The sequence below is a fragment of the Urocampus carinirostris genome, chromosome 18 (assembly GCF_059441175.1).
Source record: "Urocampus carinirostris isolate Australia breed hairy pipefish chromosome 18, RoL_Ucar_1.0, whole genome shotgun sequence".
NCBI classification, from domain to species: Eukaryota; Metazoa; Chordata; class Actinopteri; order Syngnathiformes; family Syngnathidae; genus Urocampus; species Urocampus carinirostris.
The window spans coordinates 23,612,010-23,637,152 of NC_142366.1; the positions used below are offsets into that span (position 1 = coordinate 23,612,010).

The following is a 25,143-nucleotide window of genomic DNA, read 5'->3' on the forward strand; positions in this document are numbered from 1 at the left end:
TATGATGACATAGATCTCTTTAATGAGAGTACCCGGTAGGCAGTTGACTGAGAGCATAAATAAGGAGAATTACAAGGAAGGGAAAGAATCGTCTCAGGTTGACAGGTATGCAAAACACTCTGCACGCTACTGTACAGGCTCTCTCGTATTTTTGGGTTTCTCGCCCGGCAAAAGTTTGGCACGCGAAGTCTGAAAAATGGCAAAGCGTACTCACCCACCCAAGCGGTGGTGGTCAGTTAAGTCCAGTCTCGAGTTTCAGCGGGATCCCATGGAGCAGGAAAAAGAGGTGAGATGCGTCCCAAGGGTGCACCCGCTCCCGAGAAACAAGCGATAAATCCACGGAGGGCCGACAAAAACAAAACAAAGCCCAACAATAGGAGAAAGGTTTTGGCGACTTTTGCACAGATGTTGCCTCTGCCGCTCGCTGTTTTGGGGGCTTTTCAGGTGGAGGCGGCGGATTCCACTCAATGACATGCTGAAGCTCTTCGCACGCAACTCCGCCTCGCAAACATGGCGCGCGCACGCGCAACCACCAAAGCGCATACACCCGGACGCGCGCCTCCTAGGCAGAGGCGGTGTGTCGTTCGCGGGCGGGACGCCTCTGTCGACCGGCTCTGCGGGGATTTCTTTCAGCGAGCTAGCTTCCTACCTTTGTAGCTATTTTTGCACGCTATTTAGCTGACATTTGACCTGTTTTGCCAGTTATCAAGCTAAATGTTGGGCTCCGTCTTGCTATCTAGCTTTGTCTTTAGCTTTTTATTCAACTATTTAAGATGTCCTTTGATTCTTTTAGCTAGCTATCTAACTCCCTATTGCTTTTTGACCTTTTTAGCAAACTATCAAGCTTCCTTTTGAGTTATTTAGCAAGCTATCTAGCTCAGTTGCTGCAATGGAAATGGATAGGAGAGGGGGTGCCATCCATCCATTATCTGCACGGCTTATCCTCAGTAGGGTCACGGGGGTGCTGGAGCCCATCCCAGCTATCTTCGGGCAGTGGGCAGGGGACACCCTCAACTGCATGCCAGCCAGTCGCACGCGCACTAATTAGTAAGAAAAAGTAGCTTGACGCTTGAAAAAGGTTAGAGAGCCCTGCTCTAAAATATCACATGTGCTAAAAACTGTTTTTAGTACATTTGAAGCTTCTTTTCAGCGTAATACGCTTTCATGCAATCATTGATCATTTATGGATTCAAGCAACAACAACCGCACTCGAAAGAATGAGAGCTGGCTCTTTTGAGTGACCCGAGCCGGAAAAGCCGCTCCTCTAAAAAGAGACGGAATTCCCATCAGTAATACACAAACGCTCGAAGGGAGCTCCACGAGGTTTGTGGTGCTTTCACAAAATATCCGTTTGTTGGAAATAACATTACTCGGTCATTTCATTTTTCGCTTTCCTAAACTTCAATGTTTAACATTGTCGATATGAGAGTGTTTTAATCGTTAAAGAACAAATGTAAATCGAAACGAGGGGGACTCGACTCAAATCGTCTTTAATCACATCAATTGAAAGAAACACTGGAACACAAACATCAATGATTCGTTTGTTGGTATTTTCCTCGAAGGGGTGTGATGACAAACAACACCATTTATGATTGAAAAACAAACAAAAAAACAAACAACATATCCCCTAAGTCCTATCCATCTACGAGAGTTGAGTTATTAACGAGATTCACGTGAAGCCGGCGTCAGCCCCAACCGACCCCCGGCGCGCATGCGCATCACGCAAGACTTTTTTGGGGAGGGGTCACACGCTAAGGGCAGCCCAGTAGTGATGCCAATTCCGGCTCTTTTAAAAGAAGCGGCTTTTTCGGCTCGGCTCACTGAAAAGAACGAGTTATAGGATGATTTTCGGATTCCATTTACTGTCAACACTTGGCTCATTTCAACTTTTCAAATGGTTCAGTCCAAGTAGAAAATATTGAGAAGACGCCACTTGCTCTGAGAGAGAGGGGGGGGGGTGAGAGAGGGGGGATTAAGAGAGATTTAGGGAAGAAACAGAGAAACATGAGAGAGCTGGAAAAAGAAAAAAAATAGAAAATGAAAGAGAGAAAAAGAGGAAAAAAAAGCAGTAGTGAGGGAAAAGAGAGCAAGAGAGAGAGAGAGAGAGAGAGAGAGAGAGAGAGAGAAAGTGAAAGAGAGGGGGAGAGAGGGAGAGTAAACAAAAAAGAGAGAGAAGGAAATATAGAGAAAGATAGAGAAAGAAAGAAAGAGAGGAAATGGAGAAAGATAGAAAATGGAGAAGGAGAGAGAAAAGAGAATAGGAGAAAGAGTAAGAGAGAAAGTGAGGGAATACAAGAAAGGAAGAGAGACAAAAATGAGCTCGAGCGAGAAAGAGAGAAAAACAAAAGGGAAAGAAGACAGAAAAAGAAAATGACAGATATGGAAAAGGGTAGAGAAAGGATGGGAAAAAGAGAGGCATACGGGCAAAGAGAAAAATAAAGGGGAAGCATAAGCAAAGAAGAAAGAGAGTGAGAAAGAGAGAAATAAGAATGTGAGCAAGAAAGAGAGAGAACAAGAGAAAGATGAGAGAGAGAGAGAAAGAAAAAGCGAGAAGGAGAAAAATCAAGAGAGTGAGTGAAAGTGAGAGAGAGAGAGAGAGAGAGAGAGAGAGAGAGAGAGAGCATTTCAAAGGGAGTCGGCTCCTTATTAGTGGGGAACCGATTCTTTTGGTTCACTCCATAGAGCCGTTTCGTTCGCGAACGACCCATCCCTCTCGCCCAGAGGCTTCCGTGCAACTTCTCAGGCGAGCAGTCTGCGGTCTTCTGCGGCGGCGGCGGCGGCGTCGGCGGCCGTGACTTCCGTCTGCCTTTTCTCTTTCTCCTTTCTTATTTTTCTCGTCGCCACGGAATTGCTTTTCTTAAGAAATTCCGTCCTAAATCGACTCTTATTTGCGATTGAATGGGACGGAGCTCGGTTGGAAAAGGCGCCCTTAGGAGGACAGCTTCGGCTTGGACCCTAAACGCCTCAATTCCAATATGAAGGTTATCTTTCGTAACAAAACATATTTGTCATCTTATAAAGGGGTTTATTTCTATACCGACACGACTACATTCTTTTTTGTGAGGAAAAAAATCCAGCCTCACACATTTATTCCTTATTTATTGATCGGATTAGCGTCAAATGTGAAATCTGGACCACACTTTCAGATGGATTGCATTTTGATATCAACACATGGAATAAACCTGATTTGATTTGCTCGTTTTCAAATACTTTCCAAAGTGTACTCTATTTATCGATGCACCCTTCTGTTGACATGAATGCGAATGACACTCCAATTAAAACCAACTCGCTTTTCGTTTTTTATATTGAAGAAAATTCCATATGTTCAATCCGAATGGATTTTATTTCTTGTCCGTAAATGTTCCAATCTTCAAGATTTCTTATCGAAACCGTTCCTATTTCCACAAGAGAGCGCATAAATCATGGATTTTGATGATAATTCAACCACGTCGTCCCTTTCGACCTGATGACCGAACGTCAAATAATCCATCAGAATCAACATTCGATCGTGCCGAATCCAGAAATAATCCCAAAAGTTGTTTGGAAAAAATAATGAGTGAGTTTCAGGACAATGGACAAGAAAAAGTACAGTTTCAGTAATAAGTCTAAAACTGTCAAATGGAATCTCTTTGAAATAGATGGAATACAACTGCTAGTTATTTGCCGGTTTTCTATTATTATTACAATTGATGATTCCACATGGAACTCGCTACTCAATTCGAAGTGGGAAAAATAAGATGTCCAAGACCATATTCGTAGAATACAACAGAAATGTCTTTCTTGTCATGAAACATCAATAGTGTAAAACATTGTATGCAAGGAGATTAGTCATGGCACTCCAGGGTAAAACATGTCATAAAGACTTTCAAGAGGAAAAAAAAGATAAACGGGTCAAAAAATAAAAAGAATGACAACGTGGTGCTTAAAAAAATGGCCCCAAAAAATAGTGCGTTGCAATTCATATTTGAAACATGTATATCCAGGCATACAATTCTTCACATGTATTGCGTATATGAAACTAAACTCCCAGTTGTTAGCAAATGTAATGAAAAAATATTGAATGGGAATAGTTTGTATTTACAGGTGGAAAAAATCCATATACTTGTTTGAGCACTTAAAATCTGCAGTCCTCAATAGCACAAATCATTGATACAGAAAGGCAACATCGAGAAAATGAAGACGAAACATTTACAAGCAAAAAAAAAGGATTCATGCTTTTCTTATTGACTGTATTTATAAAAAAAAATTTATTTGACTGCATTATTGTCCTTATTTGGAACTGTACTTTGAAGTCAATGCCCTGCAAAAAAGTCTATTTCTAGTCCAAATCTAATCAAATGAGAGGCAATATATGGGATTTCTCTTTACATTCAATGCTCCAACCAAAGAACATGTATTTTTATAGGCTCGAGCATTTCTTTCGCACATAAAACTACTGTATTAAGATTCTTTATTCATTCATTTATTTATTTTACAATGCGGTCCGTCAAAGGAAAATGTTCAAAATATACTTAAATTGTTTTTTTCGAAAGCATTTTTGTCCCCAAAGTCCCCAACATACAAATACATTTCCCTTTATTTACCATTTTTATCATGTATTTATTTTGTCGATGAAATTGAATGAAAAGAAATTCCGAGCGAGTTTGATTGCATTTGAGTTTTTCGCTTTAGAGCTTTCGAGACATCACGCCATCGGAGTCTTTCAAAACCAATTTCCAGGAAACCATTTCTTGATAGACTCAAAGAGAAATACACGATGTAAATGTCTGCGTGTTTGTTTATTCACTAGTGCATATCCTCGCTGCTATTTGAAAAAGATTTCTCTCCATTCTTTATTTTTACTTGAATGGAATGTGCAAAAAACGCTCACGCATAGAAATAAGCCCTCGGATTTTTCTTCCCCTCTTCTATTGCCGGATCCTGGACTGTATCCGTAGATAGAAAACAAATACGATGAATCTTTTTTGTTTTTCCTTCCGGCGCTTGAACTCAATATTTGAAGCCGATGGGGCCCACGACTCAAAAGGTTTGCCCACCTCCGGTTTGGCCAATCAGAATGAAGAACACCGTTCAAATTCACAACATCTCCAAACCGTGCTTAGTAAAATGTGCTATAGCGAGGGAATACCGTACTTGTCGATTGAAAATGGCTCAGGGCCTAAAAAGGTGAGAGGGCTGTGGAGGAAATACCGTATGTTTTTCCCTCGTCGTACTTTTTTGGCGTTTATATCTTTCGAGACGATTTTCTGTTTACTTTGTTCTAACATTTGTCTCTGGTACCGTGAATAAAAATAGCGTGATCATAAAATCTACCGCGCGTTACACACGAAGGAATGCGGTACTCCTGCCGGCGCGAACGACGCTGATTTGAACTGAAAGGCACCACCTCAAACGCCCGATTCACTCCGGGAGATCTCCCGATCCTCCCCTCCCCGCCTCAAAAGCTTTTTCTCCACACTGCGACTGAAATCGCTGGCCCGTTCGGTGCCGAACATGATCAGGATCTGTCCGGTCGTTTAAGAGCATTAGGACTGAAATCCTAGGTGACAAAGTGATGGTCAAGAAAGTTACGACGATAAGCAACCTGTGGAGGAGGCTGGAAGAAGAATGGACCAAAATCACACCAAAGCAGTGTTATACTGAAGTCATTCACAGCAGAGGCCCGTACACCTCTTACTTATTGCAAATTTGTTTCTGTGCCAAAGTTATTGTTGTTCTCTCATTTTGATCAGTACCTTTTCTGAAAAATATTTTTGGGGTGAAACATTTTGTGAAAAGTGATGGATTACAGTGTTACAGACACACCCAAAAAAGACATTTAACTGTGCAACAGTGAAGTTGGGATTATTTCAAAATTGTTGCCTATTTTTATAAATTGTCTTCTAATTTTGATCTCCAGTGTACACATGAAAAGGGCCCTACGGTATATGGCTTTTGAGCCGTGGCCCCTGCCATAGGGGCTCCTTGAACTCAGTTGGGCATTGTTGACACGTACTTAATATTTCACTTTCGACTTTTTTAAGGCACCACGGCGGCGCAGTGGTTAGCGCGTGTGCGGCAGAGTTCTGAGGTCACGAGATCGAACCTCCTGTGTGGAGTTTGCATGTTCTCCCCGTGCTTGCTTGGGTTTCCTACGGGCACTCCGGTTTCCTCCCACATTCCAAAAACATACATGTCAGGTGAATTGGCCGGTCCAAATTGTCCCTAGGTGGGAATGAGCGAGTGAGTTGTCTGTCCCTGTGTTCCCTCTGATTGGCTGGCAAGCAGTGCAGGGTGTCCCCTGTCCACTGACGGAAGATAACTGGGATGGGCTCCAGCACCCCCGCGACTTTACTGAGGCTAAGCGCTGCAGATAACGGATGGATGGACTTTTTTAAGGACGCAGCCCACCTTTGAGGAGCGTTTGTTGTGTGTGACTCTTGTGTGCAACTCCGGAGGGCTTGATGTCCGTGCGGGTATCTAGAAAAATCCGCAGGCGACGCCATATTGGATCGAGATGGAGGGCGCTCGCGACGGCACGCAAAACTAAGCTTTTATCGATCGCGAGGAGCGACAAGGCTTTAGATTGTCACGGGCATGAATCATTGATGGCGCGGTGGCTCTTGGATGAGGCCTGGCAGCGCCCCCTCTCATTTCTGTCACAATTATTTAAGGCCACGGCCACGTTGATGGCGACGCGAAGAAGGCGCACAAAAAAATGTCCCTTCTTGATTGGGTCGAACGACATTGTCGCTTTTGGTCCGGGAATAAAATAAAGGCTTTGTACATCAGTTTCAAACTCAAGCCCTTTGGAGGCCAATTTTTCCCATTTTCCAGTACACTCAATCCAGCGCTAATCAAAAGAAGGTTTTTGTTATGCTGCCGACTTAAGAAGACATCCCATTATTGACTCGCAGCAGGTCGCAAAATATCCCAAATTGAAATCCAAACGACAATGACGAGTGGAGATGACGTCACTTCCTGTTTGGCAGCTCCAGGTCCGCAGCAGTCGAGTGATTTTGGGTCCGTTCGAAGTTTACCTTTTACTGGAGGAAGCCACCTGATGTCTCATCCAGTTCGTTGGAGCTGAAGTGGGCAAAGAGTACAAGCGGATCAAACAGGAGCATTCGGTCGGGGTCAAAACGAATTGAACAGTAACTTGGGCAGCAAAGCGTGGTGCTAATTACGCCGGTATAAAATTGGTGAGTTTGAACATAACATTCGCCAGTAGGGTTAAAGATGAACTATAAAGCCCTCAACCGTCCGAAGGCAGTCATCAAAAGGGTTCAATGACTGCAAAAATGCCTATGTTACATCCAGGACACAACAAATAATCAATCCAACCGTGTCAAATATTTCCTTCGAAATGCCCACAGATAAAAAAAAAATCCGCCTAAAACCATTTCTGCATCATCGGACGTCGCTCGTTGTCATCCGTTCGTTTCGCCACATCATTTGTGTTTACGAATCAACAGACTCGTAAAATGACTCCCAATATGGCCGTTAGCCTCCGTCCTATTGATTGTCACCACTCTCGGCCAATAGCACGCTTTTTTTTCAGAATCCACAGCCCGCATTAGCCTATAAGGGTCTGTATTTGTAAAAACCGAGATTGCCTTTTTGAGCTTTGACGTGCGCAAATTGGCCAAGTCAAATACAGGAATGCAAAGGTTTTAGTGTCGTAAACTGGTCGTCTCCAAAAGGCCACTTTTGGAAACGACTTTACCCTTACCCTGTTTAGTATTTCGGATTGTGATCAAATTTGACAAGTAGTCGAAAAGGCTTCAAGCTATTGTTTTCCTGCTAAGATGCCCGTGCTACATTCATGTGCAGGCGTGTGATTGCAAGGCGAGAATAAAAAGCGTTTATTTTTGATGACTCGGCGATAGTAGCACTTGGGACAAAACTTCAAAAGAGAGCAAAGCCTTTCAAGAAGGGCATTCCATGTACTTCGGTCGGATTATCGGAGGGACGGTTCGTCGAAAGACTCACGGCGAGGCTCTCCGGGCGGTCCGGGGTTACTGGCGCTGCTGCCGAAGGACGACTGGAAGTTGTGTATGGTTTCTTGAAGGATCTGCCTTTCGCGCCCCTGAGCAAGGCACACCGTTGAGCTTTCTGGAAAAGTCTCATTAAAGAGTGGAAAAAAAACCCACGTACTTTCCCCGCATTGAGCTCCGAGATGGCCGCCAGGATCTGTTGACGAGGGCCGTCGGTTTTAATGCCCAGTTCTCTCAGGTCGCCGTCCGTGAGGGTCAAAAAGGCCTCCATGTCCACCTGTTCAGTGAAAAGGAAAAGCACATGGAAATGGATCTGCCGCTAAGGCCCTTTTTTTGCACCGACACCGCATATTGATGTCCATTCTTGCCTTATTTGAAGGCATTGGTGCTCATTACTGGACTCGGCTGGCCTCTAGTGGCCGCTTTAAGATCAGGAACAAAACATATTGACATTAAATCAAAGCAATTTTAGGACTGACTATTACGTCATTAGATTTAACAATATTTCATCCTTATTTCAAGATATGGGTGCAGTTCCCATACTCTTCCTCCCTTTATTGTCCTTTTTATGATCAGGAACTGAAAAATAGATATTTAATTGAGATTTATTACCGTTTTTAGACAGAATATTTATTAGAAGCTATTTCAAGAGATTGGATCCTTTTTTTTAAACGTATTGGAGCTCATCATTATACTCTACTACCCTCTAGTGGCCGGTTTATGATCAGGACATAAGAATTTAATATTTGAGATTGTTTTGCAGTTTTAGGAACTGATATTATTTCAAGACATTCCGTCCTTATTTGAAGGTATCGGTGATCATCACTGTACTTTGTGGCAATATGGTGGCCTGTTTGTAATCAAGACCTATAAATTAGATATTTAAAATAGATTTAAGGCAATATTAAAAATGAATATGAATTAGATTTGAAGCTAAAGTATTTCATAATATGACATCCTTTTGACAGGTATTGTTGCCGTACGTTTCTGCCCTCTAGTGGCTGATATAGGATCAGGAACGAGAAACGAAATACTCGATTGAGATTGAATACAATTTTAAGAAAGAATATCAACTCGATTTAAAGTTTTTCAAGAGATTGGATCTTTTTTTTCAAAGTGTTGGTTATCATGACTGAGCTCTGCTATCCTCTAGTGGCCGTTTTAGGATCAGAAAGCAGAAATTTGATATCATATTTGATGCAATTCAAAGAATGACAATGAAAGATATCGCTATAAAAACAAATGAATATCATTTACCCGTGGTATCGATATCGAGGACTGCTTCATGGTATCGGTCTGAAGAAGTGTTAGAGAACTTCCCTGCTATTGAACATATCATAACTATTCGGACTTGTTTCTTATATCAATTCTGGGTGAAATTTGCGAAGCATTTCATTATGGGGGTTATTAAAAATTGGATTGGCAAAAGCGTAGGTTTGGTCTAGGCTGGGGGTCAGCAACCTGCGGCTCAAGAGCCACACCAGCTGAAAATGTGGAAAGAAAGCTTATATGAACAATATAAGATTGTTTGACATTGAAGAATAACGTCATATCACAATGCCTTGAGTAGGAATCAAATAAACACAAAAATAGGATAATTTATCATCTTTTCTATTTATCCTAGGTCAGGGCCTGTTAAGAGGAACACAGAGCTGATATCCTGGCAGGACTCGATGAAAGACACACGACGCACTCAGTCTTTCTCTCACTTAACGACTTGTCTCCGAGCACAAGGCAATTAGCTACATGCCGCTGCTACTTGATTACTGTGCCAGGCGCTAGACCGCACAGGCACACAATCTGAATGATTTCCCACGGCACATCTAGCAATATCTGTGACGCGGCACAGTGGTTGAAAAACACGGGTCTATGCATTAGTGCGCAGGTATCGTATAATATCGGTGAGGACACAACATTGATTGCTCGATATATTGGCGGGGACACGTCCCTCCGTCCACGCCAAAATGAACCCCTTGATCTATTGCCCTGTAATTTGCCCGATTCTAGAAGAAAGGACAATTGTAAATACCTCCTGTTCCTCAAAAATGGGCTGATACTTTTCCAAGGAGAGCTTCTTTAGGATACTAGACAACTCATCTGGAAATAATAACAATTTCAAAAAGAAATCAGAAAACGATGTTTTCTTTGGTTATCGTTTGGACATCGTTAGCAGAGGGTCTAGATACCTTCATCGGTGATGGTTCCGCTGCTGGAGCCGCCGCTACTCTTGGAGCGAGGATGGGAAGAAGCCGAGGACAGAGAGTCCCCGTGCCCGCCGGGGGGCTTCGGGGTCGGGGAAGGCGACGGGGTCAGGGTGGGTGAGGTGCTTTTGGAGGTGGACGAATTCCCAGACTGAGGTCTCCTTTTCAGATCTAGCTTCTGAAAAGAATAAGGAAGGTCACTTTTAGGTCCAGAATGAGCCATCTCATCCTGTTTGGAAAGACGCTGACCCTTCGGGAGGAGACGTCAACCAGATGAGGGTGGGAGGGGGTATCGGTTAACATGATATCGGGGGTGGCCATGTTGGCGGTGGGGGCAGTCGGTGGGTTTGAGGTTGGACTGGGTTGTTTCTCAGGAGCTTGAGGCTTGACCTCGATAAGACCTGCTGCCTTCTTGCGTTGTGCCGCTATCTGGGCGAGAACCCCATCTGCGCTGCCCCCTGGTAGAAAGATGTCAAATGGAAAATCGGAAATGAAACTATTGCTATTCTACCATACTGTTGTTTTTTTCACAAAACGATTCTAAGCTAGTAGATTAGCTATGGTCCTCAAGTGAAATATCTGTCACTCAGCATTTCACGTTTGGCCGACTACAAATCGAAAACATGGATGAAAAAAAATGAATCAAATTTAGTAAAAAATAAAATTAAAATAAAAAAAGAAAATGTATCGATTTGATGCAACTTTGTTGTGTTTGTTCTACACGTAATGATTAGAATAATTTTTTTGTACAACAGTACCAATTTTTCTATCTATCTATCTATCTATCTAGACATCTATCTATCTAGACATCTATCTAGACAACTATCTATCTATCCATCTATCTAAGCCATCGTGGGAGGTGGCTAGAATAAAGAACTCACCATCGCTCTTCCCAACCTGACACTGAACATTAAGCCCACAGAACCACAAGGGCTGAGTTGCTGCTCCACACAACCCAAAATCAGCATACACCGGTTTACCCCCTCCGGATCCTACGCGTCCATATCACATACTTGTCCAAACCACCTCGGAAAATTGTTATCGACCCTCTCGGCAGGCTCTCCCGCCACACCGGTTCTTCTCCTTACTTCCTTATTCCTTGACTACGCAAACATCTCATTCCAAAGACATTTAACTCCTTACAATATCAAAGTCAATCGGGTTCATCGAGTGTATTTTTAGTAAACCTGATCGGTTGTGCGTGTCCCGGTTGAGGCCCGCCACGCCATTGGAGCCCCCCGAGGAATGAGGCGAGTGGTAATGTCCGGAATTGGAAGGAGATGAGGACGAGGGCCCTTTGGGAATGCCGGGAAACTTCATGGACCTGCTCACCACTCGAGTGATGGATGTCTGGATTGCAAATCAAAACACCGAGAATGAATGAAAGAAACCTTATTTTGAACATGAGGAAACAAATTAAGCCAAAAAGAAACATAACATGTCGGGAAAGGAAGAAGCATATGCTTCTATGACTTCCTTAATCGTGTAGATCTCCTGTCTATTGAACAAACACCTCACCGATAGACATCTTGACTACTCAACAGTGGTCTCCGACGTGGTGCCCGCGGGCACCAGGGTGCTCTCTAAAGACAGCTGAGGTGACCGCGGACCTTTTCTGAAAATAGTTCACCAGTGCTGGGTCATTGCGATTTTCTAATAAAATTCTTTTGTTAGCGTTCGACTGAGTCAATTTAACCCGACTCCCATGAATGAACCTGGTAATAACATGGTCATAAGACGATAAGTTGTTGTTTTCGGAATACATATGGAACTGGGTCGCCTTTGTGCTTATGAGTAAGAAAGGCTTGACAAAGATTGGAGAGCCCGGCTATAAAATAAGAGCATTCATCATTCTCATCGCCGCTCACGGTGACAACTGGCTGTTACGTGGCGGGTAGTATCGTAAAGTATTTCGACTCCGGAAAAAGACTTACGATATCCGAGTTGCCGCTGCTGTTCAACTTTCTCTGCGGAGGCACGGGAAGCCGAGGCGCTTCGCTTTTTCCCTCCCGGTGTGAACGGTCCGAGTTCCAGGACTCGAAGTTGGAGGGGGGCAGGAACGGGGGGATCACCGCCTTTAACTTGTCATCGGGTAACCTGGTCAGGGGAGCGTCGCTTCGGAGCTGAAAGGGGAAAATGCCAAAGTCAGGGAGAAGAGCTTTGGGGTTTTTGGGACTGCAGCAAAACGCTTTGTTGTCTTGTATTGAATCGACTGCTTCTGTGGCGGCATTAGCTCAGGAGGTAGAGCACTCGTCTTGGGATCAAGAGATCGCAGGTTCGATCCCCCCCCCTCCGTGTTATATGTCGAAGTGTCCTTGGGCAAGACACTAAATCCCTAATGCCCCCAATAAGCAGGTCGGCGTCTTGCATGGCTGCATGGCCGTTATTGGTGTGTGAATGTGTGTGTGAATGGGTAAGTGTGAAGCACATTGAAAAGCGCTTTGGGAGGTCTGCATTGACTTGAAAAGCGCTATAGAAATGCAGACCATTTACCATTTAACAAGGGTCGCTGACCAGTTCAAATGTTATATTTGGAGGTTTTGATGTTGTGTCATCCGTATTTGACTGTTAAGGGAAGTTTATGATTGTTTTTCAGGGTAATGAGTTTTGTATAGCAGAAAGGCTAAGTGAAGTACCAGTATATCACCGCTAGATGGCAAAGTCTCACAGGTCAGAGAAGGGTGCTTGGGCCAAGTCTCGCGGGACCTCGCGTGATTTAGTGAGACTTGCTCAATCAATTAACCTTAATGCTAACAATTAAATGGCGTCGTGTGAGAATGACATTTATCATCTATTTTGCAGGTAACACACTCACTGTGAGGATGAGAATACGTGAAAATATGTGTGTAAAGGTTGTTTGTGTTGTCTGTAAACTTTATAAAAAGTGAAATTGTCATCCGTTAGCATAATCAAGCAATAGGGCCTTGGGTGAGGTATGCTATGCTATGCTGGACTGGCTTAAGAGTGTACTGTGATGTAAATTTCTATATTTTGATACCAAATAACACCAGGTGAGTTGTTTTGGAAGGTACAGTTATGGTGATTTGTTCATTGAATCTTAAAAAGTACCAATTGATGGCAATGTTATTTTGGATTTAAATAAAGATGGCAAAGTCTCACAGGTCAGAGAAGGGTGCTTGGGCCAAGTCTCACGAGATCTCACGTGATTTAGTGAGACTTGCTCAATAAATAATCCTTAATGTCAACAAGTAAATGGTGTCGTGTGAGACTGACATTTATCATCTATTTTGCAGATGAGGTCAAAAAACAAAAATATATAAAACAAATGTATAAGACCAGCTGGAGCTAGACCACCCACCTGGGTCCCGTTACACTTCGACCCGTAGATCATGCGGGAAATTTCTAAATATGCGTGCACAAAAATTAGGGAATGTCTCAAAAACATTTCTAAATCGTTATTTTACCCAAATTCATTTCTTATAACATATCGTTTTGGAACATTTTAGCTTATTTTCATCACACTCGTAAAACAATTGTACCCGATTTACAATTTGGACCTAACAATTTTGGCTTGTAGCAATCAGTTTTAACACGTCCCATTTTTTTTAAATGATCTGAAACATCTCATCTCATTAGCCGTACCGCTTATCCTCATTAGGGTCGCGAGTGATCTGAAACATTTTGGGTGTTTATTTGAGACAAAAAGTTTTTTTTTTTGTTCAATTACACATTAAGGAAAGGTAGGTTCAGAAAAGTTGAGTTGTAGTTTTTTAAAATAAATGAGGTGCACCTAAAAACAAACATTTGCCGTACACCTAATAGACTGCGAATATTGTAAGAAAAATCAGAAATGCATAGCAATACAATGAAAAGCTTCTACTCATAACAACCATCAATGAACCAATAAAGTTAATTTAGTTGTAAAATCAGATTTCCTAATCATGGTAAGTGGTTTATTTATTTATTTTCAAACAATATGAGCCAATTTCTGGAGGGTAATTTTCGATTTATTCATTTACAAGCACGATGGCTTGGCCTTGCCGGGCATTCTACTTGAGCGAGGTGGTCGGGGCCTTGGTTTGTTGAAAAAGTGCCCGGGAGCCACTAGGGAGTGCCATAGAGCAGTATAACTGCATGCAGCTCCAGAGCCGCTTGAACAGGAAAGCGGATGTTTGTGGGTATTTATTGGGGGCGCCTTGACACCAGCGCAACTTAAAGACACCCCAGGAGCTTAAAGTACACTTGTGTTCATTTTCACAAAAATGGGTTCAGCCGTTTTGGAGCCGGTAAGCCACAAAATAACACAGACAACACATACACAAATTGGGATTTATATAATAGTCTAGATTCTTTATGTTATTTTATTTATTTTGTGTTTATGTTTTGTATTGATTTGTTTTTAATTACTGTCATTCTTTTCTTTATTCATCTATTTATTTGCTCGGTCAGTCAGTATTTGTTGTTAGTATTATCATCAGTGTTGTTGTTATTATTGTTTTTAGGAACAAGTGTTACATTTCATCAATATTTCTGAATCGACCTCCAAAAAAAAGCTTGTTCCTTTTGAGGGAAGATTTTTTTAAATGTCCCCCCTGAAAAAAATTCAGGACAAATTCAAATTAATTCAAGAACTTTGCAAAAAACAAAGGAAAAAAAGTCTAATTTAACGAACTAGTGGATTGGTCGACTTCATTTTTTCCAAGCCGAGATAAACATTCTTACCATGGTGGTGATGAGCATGTCCTCCTTTTCTGCCGCCGCCCTGCACAAACCTTGAAAGGGACATTTGACGTCTCAGTCTTCGCTCTTTTCTCTGCAGAATATCTTTCGGTTTACCCGCAGCATCCTTGGTCTTGAGCGCCCAGACGCCGCCGCCATCGCCGACTCCCTGGTTACCGGTAGGCGCTCGAGCGCCGTGAGCCAGGTCGGCTTTCATGGTGGCGTCCAAGGAAGCGTCCGCGTCCTCGGGAAACGGAGACAGTCGATTGGACGGCAAGCCGTGCCTTAGAGTGTGAGTCAGTTTCAGCCTCCGGAAGCGATTGGACATTCGGTTCCACCAAGACTGCAAATACGGGGGTGGAGAGGTGATCAATAAACCCCGTTTTAATATAGTCAACTCATTTAAATGATCGGGAATGATCTCATAGCGTGTCAATGATATTTATACTCGGCACCAAAATGGTTTGTTGGGATTTTTTTCCTTGCCACTCCCGCTGTCAGCAAAAGGGGGGGAGGCGGAAAATATTCTGTAGCATGCTAATAGTACTGCTCAACAAACCCTCTTTTGATGTAGTCAACTCATTCAAATGATGGGGTAATGATGAGTGTCCTATATAATGATATTTATACCCGGCATCAAACGGTTTATCGTGAAATATTTTCTTGCCTTTCTTTGGGTCGGACAAAGCATCACGTGTGGAAAAGAATAATGGGGGGGGCCGCGTGGTGAACTCCCCCCTCCTCAGAAAATGAAAATTCCGGTGAAAAGGGAAAGAAAAGGTACCTTGAGACTTCCTTTGTCTTCAGGCGGCACGGGGGCATGGAGGAGAGCGTGTCTGCCTTTGGGAGGAGCGGCTGAATTCCTGCCACGCTGTTGCGACCTCTCCTTGTCCACTTGCATGCAGACCGAGGCCAACAGACGCACCAATTCCGTGTCTGGCAAGAAGAGCGGTGAGTGCGTACCGTATTCAGGGATCAGAATTTTCCGCGGATCCGCGGATTTCCGCTGTTTTGAACCCCAAAGGCATTCCGACTTTTTAACTTTTTGTCTTGCGTAGCAAACAAATTCAAAATCCGACTTTCTCACTCTTTCCTTTATTGCTCTGGCGCACCCTGGCGGCCGTTAGAAAAATTGGCCGCATTGTCGCACAAGCTGCAGGGACTGAACTGCATTTGAACTTATCTTGCAGTATTTACAAAGAAATCAGTTATGTGGGCAAATTATTTTAATCTTCTAAAAATGTTACTTAAATGGTAAATATAAGCATGGTTTTGGACAAGTAAATTGCCTAAAACCCAGGTTTTTTTTTTTTTTTTTTGGGGGGTGTTCCGCCCTGGTTTATTCCTGGACGCTGGCTATTTCAGCTGAAAATGAAAATCTCCATTCTGATCCCTGCGTATTTAGGCGCAAACAGAAATGGGAAAGTGCGCCTTATAATACGCTGCGCCTTATATAGCGGGAAATACTGGTGGATAAAATTGGAAATGTATTTATTTGTTTCTTCGGTTCCGGTTTCCTCCCACATTCCAAAAACATGCATCTCAGGTGAATTGGCCGGTCCAAATTGTCCCTAGGTGTGGATGAGCATATGTACGCTTGTCTGTCTCTGGGATTGGCTGGCAAGCAGTTGAGAGGGTCCCCTACCCACTGCCCGAAGACAACTGGGATGGGCTCCAGCACCCCCGCAAACCTACTGAGGATAAGCGGTGCAGATAATGGATAATGGATGGATTTGTTTGTTTTTCTACATGAGGTGTTACCGTACACAGCAAGCAAACTATTTGAAATGTTTAAAATGAGCAAAATCATCTTCTTTAGGTAAAATGGAGCAAAAATACAATCAAAGAAAAGGTCAGAAAAATGGGCACTTAGACTCAATACTTTGACATTTTATTTTATTGTATTTTCAGTAATCCCGTGTTGTTTGCCTTTTAATCTGTTCAGTGTGTAAAAAGCTATAATTTTACCTTTTTTGTACTAATGTGAATGTTTTAGTGATATTCCATGTGTTTTTCAGAGATTCCCTGCAAAACATGTGAAATGACTAACTACTAAATAATTTGGTGCATAATCTTTTATTATTATTCACGATATATCATTTAAAAAAAAATCTGAGGAGCTGATACTTCTTACGGCTTCTTATGGCTAGGGTAGAAAGACAAACACAGACAGACAGACAGGCACAGACAGATAGATGTCCAGATGGAGGTCTAGATAGATAGATGTTTAGATAGATGGATGGATAGAGGTCTAGATAGATCTCTAGATAGATGAACTAGATGTCTAGATAGATAGATAGATGTCTAGCTAGATGGATGGATGGATAGATAGCTAGACATAGACATAGACAGATAAGCATGTTTGTGATATTTTGCAGGCCTAACCTGGATCATTCAGCAACATGACCAAATCAAAAGCGGTGTATCCGTTCTTTGCTCGAAGGTTGACATCAGCCCCTCGACTCAGAAGGTATTTGACGACGTCTTTATTTCTGAAAAAAAAGAAAAAGGGGGCTTAGGCGCCAATCCTCGTGCCGCGATATTGAGATTTCTTTTCCTTTTCGAACCCGTGATACGTGGCCTGCATCAAGGCCGTCCAGCCGTGGACTCCGTCTTGCTTGTCCACTTGGGCTTTCTTCTCCACCATCATCTGCACCACTTCCAACTGGCCGCTCACCGCCGCCATCATGAGAGGCGATGCTCCCTCCTGATTGGAGGAATTGACTTGAGCGGGATCTTCTTCTAAAATCTCTTTGACCAGCTGGGAGTTTCCTAAGCAGAAACGCCAAAAAGGCAATTATCTTCTGCACAACCATCAAGTGCTCTATTTTGTAGGTTAATACCACCGTTTCGTAAAACACGTTATTTTTTTCAGTAACGGGGTCATCAAACTCGTTCTTTTTTCCGCCGTTCCTGGCGGTCACAAGGGCTGCGTAATAAAGGGATTTTCTGCGGAGTTGTTTACTTCACGTCTTTTCAGATTGTGTCACTGTTCAATATAGGCACTACCATATGGTAAGATAGGGCTTACCAATATAGTATTTACTAAGCGCCGAAAGAAAAAGCCACGCGGGGAGCTGGGTTTTGCCAGCGTCTTTCATGAACAAAAGGTTTCAATGGAGCCGACTCCCTACCGATGAACAGCCGCTTCCCTTCGAGTTGCCTTTCGGGTCATACGCTGTTGTTGACTTTCATTTTGGTGAGCATGAAAAGGCATTAAGTTGTTTAGTATTTTCTTTATTTTGTAGATTTATAATGATTTTAATTGTATTTCAGCGTTAATGTGCTTATATGAAAATGTAACGTTTATTCTTTTTTCTTCTTTTAGCTCTCTTTTTTCTTTTTGTTCTTGTATTTTTTGTTGCACTCGAAGCAAAGGATAAATGTGTTGCTGGTGAGGTGCAGTAAATAGTACAAGGTTTTATCAAACCATTTAGCCCTTACTGTCATTAATCGGTGATTCATTTGGCGCCAACTGTCACGGGCTGTGATTGGCTCCCTGTCCCTATTTAAACCCAGTCCTGTCAATCCCCTGTTGCCAGTCCATTTGCGAACCTCCGTGCTAGCCTTTTTCGACCCTGACTCCCACCTGTCCCGTTTTTGCTCCTGTTTGTCTCGGACTGCGACCTGTTTTGCTCCCGACTACGTCTACTCTAACGTCCTGGCTTACGACCCGTTTCCGAACGCGTTTTTGCTCTCCCCGTCCCGGCTACCGACCAGTTTTTCCGTCCCTGACGCCGCCGTCGCTCGCTACGGAACATCCACTTCTGCGTTCGGATCACAATCCGAGTACGAAAGCGACTTGCTTCCCGCGTCTAGCGAACACCGGATCGGGGGCGCTGCCCTTCCTCATTCCTTCAAGAAAACTTGTGGTCAACGTTACGCAATTGGGTCCCGTTTCCGTTCTGGTCCTGACATGTCCGTTCTTTATTCAACTGACTGGAATACTGCTCAGAAAATGTCAACAACTTTTTTTAAATGAAACGGAAATGGGTCATTTACTTTTGCTATAAAGACATTCGGTTCCTTCTTTGTAAGAAGTAGTGCGTAACGAGAACCGCTTACTTTAGAAAAGTAAGTTGCCCGACACTGGCAATAAATCATCTCAGCCTACCTAGTTTGAGGGCGCTGAATACGTCCGGTCTTCGCCTTTCGTCGTCTGAAAAGAAAGAAGAATGAAATGATTCCTTTGTTCCCCACCCAAAAATAAAAAAGTCGCTTTAAAGCGACAGTGTGTCCTACTTCACCACTAGATTTCGCTGTATTGAGTGGTCAAGGGGTCCTTCCATTTTTTTTCCCCTTAAGGGCCACAACATCTTTCCTTACTCTGATGAGGGGCCACAGTCAGGAAAAGTGTGAGCATTGCAGGAGTGCCTCCATTTTGAAAAAAGAGATTCTTTTCCAGAAAGCCATAATCAAATACGCCTCTCTCGATGAATACGAGCCAATAACAGAAACATTTTCTCTTTCTGTTTTACAGGGCCAGGATCACCTTGCTTCTCAACACCACCTCAGGTATAGATGACTTGTGAAAAGGCAGTAGATTCGATCTCATTAGAACACTGTTTTAAGTCACGGTACCAGAGACAAATGTTCATCTTGCCGTTGGCTTCAACCCGTCATCCCTTTTTTCTTTTCAGGTGATGTGTTCATTGTGTCATGTGACCTTTGTAGCAATGGGAATGAAAAGAAAAAATAAAGGAGAAAATAATTTCTAGAAAGTAATGGAATCTGAGGCATTTGTGCTCATCAGTGCTTCTAGGAATCATTTCATCAACAATGAAGCTTCATTTGGACTCAAATTCAAGCATAATCCTTCCTTGAGTCTCAAAAAAATTTGACATCCATACATCCCAAAATATTCCCAGTCCTCTCAACTGCACTTTATATCCTAAAATTCGCATGTCGGCGCTAAAATGCTAACCTGGCGGTGCAGGGAAGCATCAAAGAGGCAAGCGCTTCCTGTCTTTGTTTATTTTTTTTTCACCTTATTGTTAGGTGCCCTAAATGGTTGTCCGGGCAACAAACAGATGATGTCCTACCGGTCTATAAGGTGCACCCAAAAACACCAAATTGGCCCCAACGTTGAAAGTGCGCCTTATCACCCGGTGCACCTTGTACAGTGCCTAGCGAAAGTATTAGCCCCCAAGGAAAATATGTTCTAAGAATGAACAACATGAGAGACACATTCGAGAAAAGAAACCACATTTATTGGACATCTTATACGACGCTAACGAATGAAAAATTGAAAAGGAAGTGTTGCAAAAATATTGGCCCCTTTTGATTTAATACTCGGTACAACTTCCTTTTGCTACGATTACAGCCACACAAGTCTTTTGGGGTATTGGGTCTTGAAAGAGAAATATTTGCCCATTCTTCCGTGCGAAACAACTCAGGTTCCTCGAGGTTTGACGGTGATGGTTTGTGCACAGAATTTTCCACATTTTGTCCACAAATGCTTTATAGGATTGTGATCTGGACTTTTGCTACGCCATTCTAACCTCTTATATTGTAAGTTTGAAACCATTCTCTTGTAGAGTTTGCTTTGTAATTAGGGTCGTTGTCCTTCTGGAAGGTGAACCTGCGCCCCATTCTCAGGGCTCTTGAAGACTCAGAGAGACTTTCCCAGTGCCCATGGGAGCATGATGCTGCCAACACCATGTTTGACAGTAGGGATGGTGTTTTTAGGGTGATGTGCAAAACGCAACGCTTTGCATTCAGCCCAAAAAGTTACATTTCTGTCTCATCTGACCAGAACACCTTGCTCCACATGTTCTTTGTGTATTTCGTGTGGCCTATTGTAAACGCCAAACGGACCTTTTTATGGTATTCATTCAGAAAGGACTTTCTCCTTGCCACTATTCCATGCAGGGTATGACGAATAGTTTTCTTATGCACAGATTGTCCCACCTCAGCAGGTCATCCAATGTGATCATGGGTCACTTGGTTACTTCTCTGATTAATTGTCTCCTTGTTTGGGCTGAAAGTTTAGAAGGACGGACAGGTCTTGGCAGGTTCGCTGTCGTTTTATGCTCTTTTAATGTTATTGCTCGCACAGCGCTACAGGAGAGGAACGAAATCTTCTTGTATCACGTTCCTGCTTCGAAACGTTCCACAACATTATTCCGGACCTGCCTCGTGTTTTATTTGGTCTTTATAATACTTTCGCTAGGCACTGTGTAGCAGAAATCCGGTAAATAGAATTGTAAATGCAAAGTTGGGATGACCTACCGGTCAGCGGTCGTACGGTGGTGATGGAATCCAAGTAAGTCTTGATCTCCTTCTGCTGGAGCTGCATGGCCAGCTCGAAGGCGGTCTTGGAGAGAACGTTGAGTCGGTCCGGATCGGCGCCGCGCTCGACCAGCTGCTGGGCCACGCCCACTTTGCCACTGAGCGCCGCCACCATGAGGGGCCCCCAGCCGGTGGTCTTCTGCGCAAAGCCCACGTCCGACCCCCACTCCAGCAGGAGGCGCACCACCGCTTCGTGGCCGTGCAACGACGCCACCATCAGGGCCGTCACGTCCGTGAAATCGTGGGCGCCGCCTCCCAAAGCCAGCGCGCTGCAGAGAAAAACGACTTTAAAAAGAGATTGAGATCGGAAATCGTGTTTTCCACAAAAAATGACACTAAAGTTGGAGTTGGTAGCGCCTATAGAACGTCACACCTCCATTTTCAATTTCAATCGGCTGGCGGTGAAATCACCGTATTTTCTGCACTATAAAGTGCACTTAAAAACCCCCAATTGTCCAGAAATCCGGTGTGCTTTATATACCGTAAAATAGGGCGGGTACGTTTAGAAATGCATAGTTACAAATAAATCGTTCCGCATACTGTAACTGTTCTGCCTTTGAGAAACATATAAAGTGGTCTTGAGAAAGCTTGAGCGTGATGCCAGACGGTGCCTGACAAAGGTATTGGAAACTGAACGCATGCAGTCCCAAGAACAAATGTACCTTGGTAAAAGCGCTTGAGAATCGTTAAGTTCTTTCCTTACAGGCTTTGCAGTTGACCACTGAATGTCATGATTACTGATGCGGGGCACCTGAGTCTGCCATGTTGGCGCCAACAGCCACGGGACCTGATTGGCTGTTGGACTCGTTTTAAACTCCCGTCTTCCGAAAGAAACCCGTCAGACAGTCGGCGAACCTATGCTCTCAGCTAGGCAAGCTTTTGTACTCTCCGACACTAGCCTGCCCTGTTTCCTGCCTGATACCTGTTGCCGACCTCTTTTCTGGACCCGTTTCTGTTTTTGCTCCTCCGCCCCGGCCATCGACCTGTTTTTCTCGCTGCCAACGACGACCCACGCTCGACACGGAAGTGCCGCTTTCGCGTTCCTGCTATCTGCTACCCGTGACCGACGATCATCGGATCGCGGATGCAAGCGCTGTTCTCTTTCTTGATAAAGACTACGTAAAACGAACGCTATCGAGTCCCGTCTCCGTTCCTGGTCCGTGACACTGAATGTACTTCGCAAAGTGCAAGTAATATTTGTTGTATTTATGGTTCTTCTGTTTCTAATAAGCCCGTTCTTAAAGGGTTAAAAATACTGCTTACTTGAATTGAATGTATTATTTATTTGCCAGTTCCCAAGAAATGGACGGATGTTTATTCATGGATTTTTGTCTCTCCTGACTGGACACTTAAGTCAATCCACGATTGTGCAACCTTGCGCATAACAATGGTGCGTAAAAAGGATCAGGAGTTGTGTGACGCATATTTATTTTAGGTTCTAACTTGAATCCCTTCTGAACATCCGCTTATTGTTCAATTGAGAATTTCATTGGCCAACCCATGTGTCAATCATCATTTGAATCGGTTACTACTGGCTGAAGAGATTCAGAGCTAAAAGAGGCCATCTCTGATCTCAGGCCCCTATAGGCTAATGCGGGCTGTGAAAAAAAGCCTGCTATTGGCTGAGAGTGGTGTCAATAAGAGGTTCAGAGGCTAACAACTATATTAGGAATCATTTTACAAATCTGTTTATTTGTAAACTGAAATCGAGTGGCCAAAAGAACAAATTACGTCAATAAACGTCCAACGATGCAGAAATGCTTTTAGTCGAATTTTCTTTTTTCCTCTGTCGGCATTATCGAATGTTTTGACGTTAATATTTGACACGGTGGGATTCACTGGACTCTTGTAAATATAACCAGACCATATTTGAGGAGATTTCTATCATGAGGAGATGTTATAGGTGAGCTTTACCGACAATATGATTTAGGGGTATTTTGTTTCAGACTGATGGTAATGTTTCTGTGATGATTATATTTTGAAATAGGCATCATATCTTGAATCCCAAGAGTTGAAGATATGCGCAGTGACTGGCAACATCGCGAAAACACGTTTTTCTTCATCAACAGCTTGCAGCCCGAGCAATAGCGCATTTTAGGTTCACCTGGACGTTCTTGGAGGGCCAAAGCTGCAACCGTTGTTGTTATTTCCGTTGTGGACGGCCTCGGCCAGGTGATCGAAGTCGTCCACGAAGGCGTCGTTCTCCAGGAGGAGCTTCGCCACGTGCGTGTGGCCCCCACGCGCCGCCATCGTCAGGACGCTAGCACCTAACCTGTTGCGCCCGTTGATGTCCGCGCCGTTCTCCAATAGGATGTGGGCCACGCTCAGGTGACCAAATCTAAACGTGTGAAGAGATAGGTGCCGAGATTACCCCGGGAAAGTCACTTCAATGACCCTATGAAAAGTAACTTACGGTATATTGTCTATAGGGCTAGGTGCAAGGAATCCAATGGAATGAACCATTCCAAGGCAGCCTTTTTGTTTTGTTTTATGTTTGGTTATTTCTCATCCAGTGTTTTTCATTGTATTTAATCCTATCCTGTCCTTTATTAGGGAAAAAACTGTTTTCAAAAAGCTATAATCTTGGAGGTGCTTGGGTTGAATTTGGGGGTGTGTGAGCACCCCCGAAAACTGGGCTGGTGACGTCCATGCCACTAATGTCATGATTGCTGATACGGGGCACCTGCGACTGCCCCGTTTGGGCCAACAAACCCTGGTCGTTGATTGGCTCCCTGGCTCTTTTTAAACCCCTGTCCTCTAAGAGGAAGCCGTCAGAATGTCTGCAAAGCCAAGCTCTCAGCTAGGCAAGCTTTGTACTATCCGACATTATCCCGCTGTTTTTTCCTGCCTTATACCTTTTGCCGGCCTGTTTCTGGACCCGTTTCTGCCTTGCTCCTCCGTCCCGGCCATCGACCGTTTTTGCCCTGTTTCCTGCCTGATACCTGTTGCCGATTTTTTTCTGGACCCGTTTCTGCTTTTGCTCCTCCGTCCCGGCTATCAACCCGTTTTTGCCCTGTTTCCTGCCTGATACCTGTTGCTGACCTCTCTTCTGGACCCGTTTCTGTTTTTGCTCCTCCGCCCCAGCCATCGACCTGTTTTTCTCGCCGTCAACAACGACCTTCGCTCGACACGGAAGTGCCACTTCCGCGTCCCAGCAATCTGCAACCCGTGACCGAGGATCATCGGATCGTGGATGCAAGTCCTTTCCTCCTTCTAAATAAAGCTGAGTAAAACCAACGCAATTGGGTCCCGTCTCCGTTCCTGGTCCGTGACACTAAATGCAGATTCTTTTCCATGTCTAAGTCATTGATGTTCTCTCATTTTGATCAGTGCCTTTTCTGAAAAATATATTACTCCCGTGAAATGCCTTTAGTCATTCTATCGATACCATAAAATGTAATCTCGCTGCTGAACAGTGAAGATGGGATTCTTTCCTAACGATTCCGTTTTTCATAAGCGGCTGTCCGATTTTGAACTCCACTTTTTGTGAAGGATACGTGGATGTTTTGGAGCTGAAGCCCACCTGGCAGCCTGCATGAGGGGCGTCCATCCGTAGTTGTTGCGGCTGTCCACGGAGGCTCCCTTTCGGAGCAAAAAGCGCACCAGATGCTCGTGACCGCCGGACGAGGCGAACTGCAAGCCGGTGTTGCCTTCCTCGTCCGTGCAGTCCACCGCGACCGGGGCCATGAAGGCATGGGCCGCGTTGCACTCGGAACCCGCGTCGGAGCGCGATCGGCTCTGCCTCCCCGACTCTTTCGGGGCTCCGGGCTCCAGGATCCCCCGAGCCGTTTCGTAGTCGCCCTCATCGCAGGCGCGGAGGAGAAGCAGCGAGTTGGCGGGGACGCCGAAGTTCATGTCCGTCTTCCTTGGAAGGCTCCCGCTTCCATTTCACTTTTAAGAAAAGTTCCCAACTTTTTGTCCGGAGTGCGTCGTGATGCGCGGCGTACAAACGACGCCGGACGATCCTCTAAAACGAATAGTTTCATCCTATTTCT

At 44.0% G+C, this 25,143-nt stretch overlaps 2 protein-coding genes and 1 long non-coding RNA gene across 3 annotated transcripts in view; 1 reads left to right on the plus strand and 2 right to left on the minus strand.

Annotated features, from left to right (window-relative positions):
- The window catches only part of ahrra (aryl hydrocarbon receptor repressor a), a 53,624-nt gene extending 53,128 nt beyond the window's left edge, over positions 1–496 (minus strand). Inside the window, exon 1 of the mRNA XM_088322305.1 lies at positions 215–496. The gene's annotated coding sequence lies outside the window, so the exon portion shown is untranslated. The remainder of the gene's footprint in view (positions 1–214) is intronic.
- Positions 497–3,128: 2,632 nt separating this feature from the next.
- On the minus strand, positions 3,129–25,051 carry anks6 (ankyrin repeat and sterile alpha motif domain containing 6). The gene is made up of 17 exons (XM_088322626.1): positions 24,672–25,051; positions 23,253–23,486; positions 21,089–21,417; positions 18,972–19,016; positions 17,425–17,629; positions 17,243–17,349; positions 15,642–15,793; positions 14,975–15,200; positions 14,861–14,910; positions 12,112–12,300; positions 11,365–11,527; positions 10,427–10,635; positions 10,163–10,355; positions 10,006–10,073; positions 8,137–8,253; positions 7,972–8,068; positions 3,129–7,065 (listed from the first exon to the last, which is right to left on the minus strand). The coding sequence occupies exons 1-17, from the start codon at positions 25,001–25,003 to the stop codon at positions 7,016–7,018; spliced, it is 2,766 nt and encodes a 921-aa protein (XP_088178752.1). The 5' UTR covers positions 25,004–25,051; the 3' UTR covers positions 3,129–7,015.
- Positions 12,893–19,568, plus strand: LOC148348681 (uncharacterized). The gene is made up of 4 exons (XR_015847688.1): positions 12,893–12,979; positions 14,958–15,149; positions 15,665–15,808; positions 19,338–19,568. It is a non-coding gene; the product is annotated as an uncharacterized LOC148348681 (long non-coding RNA).
- Positions 25,052–25,143: the final 92 nt, after the last annotated feature.

Excerpts from the sequence above, each read along its gene's own strand:
- anks6 (XM_088322626.1), bottom strand. The coding sequence starts at position 25,003 with ATGAACTTCGGCGTCCCCGCCAACTCGCTGCTTCTCCTCCGCGCCTGC. Across the intron at positions 12,301-14,860 it reads ACATGCTCATCACCACCATG|CTCCGAAGCGACGCTCCCCT; the intron begins GTAAGAATGTTT and ends TTCCCCTTTCAG. Across the intron at positions 10,636-11,364 it reads GGACACGCACAACCGATCAG|GGGGCAGCGCAGATGGGGTT; the intron begins GTTTACTAAAAA and ends TCTTTCTACCAG.